Source organism: Benincasa hispida, unplaced genomic scaffold (assembly GCF_027475165.1).
Source record: "Benincasa hispida cultivar pf3 unplaced genomic scaffold, pf3_genome.v1.1 HicScf957, whole genome shotgun sequence".
Classification (NCBI taxonomy): Eukaryota; Viridiplantae; Streptophyta; class Magnoliopsida; order Cucurbitales; family Cucurbitaceae; genus Benincasa; species Benincasa hispida.
In genome coordinates, this window is record NW_028327105.1 from 16801 (window position 1) to 23402 (window position 6602).

At 34.5% G+C, this 6602-nt stretch overlaps 1 protein-coding gene across 1 annotated transcript; it reads left to right on the top strand.

The window, feature by feature from the left end:
* The first annotated feature begins 2204 nt into the window (after positions 1–2204).
* On the top strand, positions 2205–6385 carry LOC120072754 (pentatricopeptide repeat-containing protein At1g56690, mitochondrial-like). Its single transcript, XM_039025233.2, has 2 exons — positions 2205–4913; positions 5645–6385. The coding sequence occupies exon 1, from the start codon at positions 2587–2589 to the stop codon at positions 4711–4713; it is 2127 nt and encodes a 708-aa protein (XP_038881161.1). The 5' UTR covers positions 2205–2586; the 3' UTR covers positions 4714–4913; positions 5645–6385.
* Positions 6386–6602: the final 217 nt, after the last annotated feature.

A 6602-nucleotide genomic window follows, 5' to 3' on the forward strand; every position in this document is an offset into this window, starting at 1 on the left:
ATAGTTGGGATTGTGAATTAACTCGATTCGATAATTCTTGTTGTTAAACAAAGAATAAGCATTTCATTACTACTATGGTATTTGTCTATTTAAAATGGTCACTAAATTTTAAAAGAGTTACAAATTTCATCTCTAATAAAGAGAATAAACATGGACCAAAATAATGATTTTTGAAAAGTACAAAAATACAAACTAAAGTTAAAAGCACGTGAATCAAAATGAACATTTTGAAAGTATATAAACTATTTTTTTTTTTTTTTTAGAATAATAGGAAGCAAACATAATTAAGAAAAACAACAAACAACGATTAAAAAAGAGTCCACCCATGGGATGGTTTTCTAGCAAAATCGACGACGTCCGAGATCTCTGTGTGTGAGATGCAAGCTCGTGAGTCACAGAGTTGCAGATGCTCTTAGCAAAATAGAAGTCTTTAATAGCTCTCCAACGATGTAAAGCACATAGAGAATACACAAAATACTAAATCTCATTAAAATATCGAAATAAGTTCGTTAGAAGACCCCACAAAGTCAAAGAATCAATCTCAACCTTAGGGCGAGGGGGGTAAATACCAATTTTTGAAGTCTTAGAAACGCTTTCGTAGAGGGCGATAGCTTTAATAAGTTCCACTAAACCAATGAAAGGTTGGATCTTTTCCATAACCAAGAAGATCTCATTGTTAGAATTTAAATCTTAATTAAATGATTATATATATAATAGCTGACACATTTGCAAAAGAAAAAAAATTATATATATAAAGAGTAATGAAAATCAATTGATTTGACATGATGTGACAAATAAATCACATAAGAAAATTAACATAACAGATCGATGAATTAGCACAAGAAAATAAAGTATCATTTTTCTAGTTTTCAGAACTAGAATTGCAATTTTTTTTTTGACAACTAGACTTGCAATTATGTGTTTTACATTTTGAAGTTCCCTTAATTTAAGATCCGTTTGGATTAATTTGAAAAAAAAATACTTTTTTATAAAAAAATTTATTTTTATTTAAACATTTTTGACAAAAATAGTTGAAAATATTCTTCAAAAGCTATATTGAATGGTTGTTAAACACTTTATTTTTTTCTAAAATAACTTATTTTTTAAATTAAACACTTGAAATGCATTCCAAACACACCCTTGGTAGAATTTCTATAAATTTAGCAACTGGCAATTTATTTTTTTAAAAAAGGGTTGTTTGTTTTTTTTTATCAAAACGAACAATTAAATATAGTCATTTATCTAGTGGTCCCAAATTCAAATGATATACCCTCAAAACTAATAGAGTGGGTCATTTTAGGAGGTCACCTCGTATAGAATTTCTCCAAGTTAAGTTAGAGTTTCTATGATTGAGGTATCGAAAAGAAAGACACATCTTGTTGATATAGGTAGTAACTTTTAATTCTTTTAAGCCTTTCTTAATCATACTTACATATCCTCGAGAGTCCTCTCGTTCGGATGTGATTTGATTCATTCATGTACCGCTCCTAAGTTTGAGTGTTACATGCCTACCAGCTTTTGCCGTAGTTCGTCCCTGAACCACATCTTAGTAGGAGAGGTTTCGTTTAAATACCATCTATGGTGCTCCAAGCCCAAATTTTGAAGTCTAGATTTGACACTCAATTTGTGTGTCATCCTTACAAAGATGCTGAATTCAAATTCTGAATGCCAAGGACATGGTTTGAATCCTAGGCAAGTAATGTTACAATTGGACTCTACTATACATACAAAAAGTAGGAGTGCACAAAAATGAAAAACCAAAAAACTAAATCTATCGAAATCGATCAACTAGTTTGATTTGGTTTTTTTAGTATAAATTGAACATCATGGTTTATATTTGGAGAAAACAAAATATTACTGATTCAAATTGATTGTTTACTGAAAAAAACCAATAAAAGCTTAATCAAACCGGAGGTATATAGATACTCTTATAAATAAACTCTAACATTAGTTATGTTTTAGTATTTAAATTATTATGAAGGAGACCCCTTATTATGTATATTTGTTATTTAGAACAACATCAAGATGAAAATATCTAATTTCAATCTACAAATGAAAAATAAATAAATTTAATTTTAATTTGAAAATAGTAAAAATGTAAAAAATTCGAAATAAAAATGTAAAAATAAAACTTGAAATAAAAATTAAAAGAAAATAGAAAAAAAGAAAGAATATGTAAAAAATTCGAGAATTAAACCAAAAATAAACCAAACCAAATAAGAACCAATTAATTGGAGAAGGTTTGGATCTATTGTTTGTAAAACCTCTTTGAATCAAATTTCTTGGTTGAAATCTATATACGTATATGTCGGGGGGAAAATGATATTCAAACCTTAGTAGTACACATCTTTCAGTTCTTCCCCGCCGTTCACAAAGTTCGTATTTTTCCGTCTTATAAGATTTTTCTCCATGATTTGCTTTTGCGGATTATTATACTACTTCGTTTTTGAAGCTCTTTTCTGCATCCAAGTTAAGTTCTGTTCTTAATCACTTTGCGTCTTCATTTAGTCTCCTTTAACTGTTTGCTTCTATAGCTTGTTATTCAAATTTTTTAAACTTCTAGTGTTTTTTCGACCTGGGTATTCAATGTCCTCTGGATTAGTGTTTTTCCGTCTTGTGCTGAATCGTTTCTACTGTTCTACTCTTGGAATTTCATCTAATTCTCTTATTGCCCGGTATTCTCGATTGGGTCAAATCGAGAAGGCTCGGGCTGTGTTCGATGAAATGCGTGACAAAAGCATCGTTTCATGGAACTCCATTGTTGCTGGGTACTTTCAGAACAATCGGCCTGAGGAAGCCCAGAACATGTTTGATAAAATGTCTGAGAGGAATACTATATCTTGGAATGGTTTAATTTCTGGGTATATTAAGAATGGGATGCTCAATGAAGCTAGGAAAGCGTTTGATAGAATGCCTGAGAGGAATGTTGTTTCATGGACTGCTATGGTTAGGGGGTATGTGAAGGAGGGTATGATTTCTGAGGCAGAGTCACTTTTTTGGCAAATGCCTGAAAAGAATGTAGTATCTTGGACGGTGATGTTGGGTGGGCTTATTCAAGATGGTCGGATTGATGAGGCTTTTCGGCTTTTCAATATGATGCCTGAGAAGGATGTGGTGGCAAGAACTACTATGATTGGAGGGTATTGCCAAGAAGGTTTTTTAGTGGAAGCTCGCAGGCTTTTCGATGAGATGCCTCGTCGGAATGTTGTGTCTTGGACTGTGATGATAACAGGATATCTGCAGAACCAACAGGTGGATATTGCTAGAAAGCTTTTTGAAGTCATGCCAGAGAAAAATGAGGTTTCATGGACCGCTATGCTGATGGGCTACACCAATTGTGGGCGGCTTGATGACGCTTCGGAACTTTTTAATGCAATGCCTATTGGGTCTGTTGTTGCGTGTAATGCAATGATTCTTGGTTTTGGCCAGAATGGGGAGGTCCCAAAAGCAAGACAAGTGTTTGATCAAATGAGAGAAAAGGATGAAGGGACATGGAGTGCTATGATTAAAGTGTATGAAAGGAAAGGCTTTGAGTTAGAAGCACTTGAGTTGTTTCGTATGATGCAAAGAGAAGGAATAAGGCCAAACTTTCCTTCTTTGATCAGCGTTCTTTCAGTTTGTGCTAGCTTGGCTAATCTCGATCATGGTAGAGAGATACATGCCCAGCTAGTGAGATCTCAATTTGACCTTGATGTCTATGTTGCCTCCGTTCTTCTCACGACATACATAAAGTGTGGCAATCTGGTGAAAGCACAACAAGTATTTGATAGGTTTCCAAGTAAGGATGTTGTTATGTGGAACTCTATTATCACAGGATATGCCCAACATGGTCTAGGGGAGGAAGCATTACGAGTTTTCCATGATATGCATTTTTCAGGTATCATGCCCGATGATATCACATTTGTTGGAGTTCTTTCGGCATGTAGTTACACTGGCAATGTGAAAAAGGGCTTAGAAATTTTCAATTCCATGGAAACAAAGTATCAATTGGAACAAAAAACTGAACACTATGCTTGCATGGTTGATTTGCTTGGTCGAGCAGGTAAGCTACATGAGGCAATGGATCTAATAGAAAGAATGCCAATGGAAGCCGATGCTGTTATTTGGGGTGCTTTATTAGGTGCTTGCAGAACCCACATGAAATTGGATTTGGCTGAAGTTGCAGCCAAAAAGCTTCTACAGCTTGAGCCTAAAAATGCAGGGCCTTATATTTTGTTGTCAAATATTTATGCATCTCAAGGTAGATGGGGTGATGTTGCCGAGTTGCGGAGAAATATGAGAGATAGAAGTGTAAGCAAGTACCCAGGCTGTAGCTGGATTGTTGTGGAGAAGAAAGTACATAACTTTACGGGAGGTGATAGCTCGGGGCACCCTGAGCATTCTGAGATCAATAGAATATTAGAGTGGTTATCTGGATTGCTAAGAGAGGCAGGATATTGCCCGGATCGGAGTTTTGTGCTACATGACATAGATGAAGAAGAGAAAGCGCAAAGTTTAGGATACCATAGTGAAAAACTGGCTGTGGCATATGGACTTCTCAAAATACCAAAAGGTATGCCGATTCGCGTAATGAAGAACCTTCGTGTTTGTGGGGATTGCCACACTGCAATTAAACTAATTGCAAAGGTTACAGGAAGAGAGGTCATCTTGAGAGATGCCAATCGGTTCCATCATTTTAAGGGTGGCTCATGCTCTTGTCAGGATTATTGGTGATCTTCAATATGTTTCATTGGATCGAGCTAGAATCAATGCATATCGACATTTGCCCATGAGGCAAATGACTGATGGCCAACCTCATTCACTCCTATGGCCGTATGTATGTTGTTGATGTGGTAACTGCAATCTATCTCGCTGGAGGAAAAGGGAAATCTTCAAACATTTTGGAACTACTTATTCTCTGATCCATCCGCCAAGTGAGTAAACTTCAATCTACTTCTTTGCGCGTAAAAAATGTTTGTTTGATAAAAGCTGAAGAAGACCAACCAAAATTGATATTTGATATTTTATAGTAGAGACTCTTAGGTGTAAATCATTATCTCCACATTCTTACCGAATAATCCAGGAATTCACGTGTCTTATTTACGAGGCATTCTGTACTTAAATGGTATTGAGGGTTGCCCATCTGAATGAAATCCTCCAATATATATTTTATTCTTTTGTGCAAATACGAAATCAGACTTGATATTTCGATCAAATATGTCATGTTTGCTTCTTTTAGCCCTGGTTCTTGCATTCTGGTTTTTTGAGTCGATTTTCTGTAGGTGGTCAATAGTGTAAAGCAGAATTTAGATCCATTACATAGGAGAAGAAATTGTGTCAACCAAGTGGTAGAAAAACTGGAACTTGAGCTATGGAGATCCTTCCCCTTGGACGCCCACATTGTAATACGAGCATAATTCATGCCTTGGTTGTTCTGTGTTCTCTCTGAAAAGAATATTTCTACATGTTCCAACTAGAGTAAGCCTATAACTATAACGTCAAAATTTCATAATGCTCTTGTTGAATCTTGTATTTTAATTCCTAAACTTTACATAGAAACCATTCTAGTTTCAATCTTTTTACATTCTTCATATCTCATATATGTACTAATTTATCTCTCGTTTGTGCCTAATTATTTGATTTGTCTCAAATTCCATGCTTTCAGGACACCAAGAGGGACTGAGGTCGCTTTGATAATACTCATAGATCAGACAATTCTTTTTGGAGAATCCATTGTTTGCAATGGACCATGAGAGGTGTAGTATAAGGTCAAGTCATCTGGCCACAAGAGATGGTGCAGTATTATCCAAAAGAAAAAGGGTGACTTCGTAAAAACAAGTAAAGGATCCAGTGTTGCAACTTGACCCGAAAAGATGACTTTATGAGATAAACAAACTAAACAAAGAAGGGCCCAAGAGCCCAGTTGAGGATCTCATATCGAAAAATCAAGGGACCTCATAACTTTTGTAATATAGATGAATTGTTCATCTCATTGTCAATTGGTTTTGAGATAGAAGTCCATATTATCTAATATGTATCAAAGTCTATAAAGCTCAAACAGGCATTGAATCCAAAAGAAAAAAGAGATCCGATCCAAGATCGTTGAACATAAAGAAGGGTATGTTGAGGATGAACTATCCCTCTCATTGTGAATTGTTTATTAGATGAAACTCATGTTATTTAATAAGCTCAACCTAGTCAAGTGTCATGTATAAAGGGTGGAATGAGTTGAAAAAGATTTGACATTGTTTTTTTCTCTCTCGAGAAAGAGCCTACTTATTAATGTCTTCTATCGGACTTGTATTATTCCCAATTTATTAATGTCTTCAGCTATTAAACATATTTATTGTATAACTAAAGTTTATTTATATGATTTACATATTTATTACAACTATTGTTAATTTTTTGTTTGATTTTGGGTTTGATTGGTGTTGGCTTGAGTTCATATGTTTGTGGAGTTTGTCTGTTTTAGGTAGCTGAGTTCATATGTCAAGGATATCTGGTGCAGTTTTTTAACATAAATAACCTGTTTTTATTATGATCATTTTTGTTTGGAAATTTACTTATTAAATGATTCTACATATATTTTTTTTAATAAACTATATATTGCACTTTATTTTATT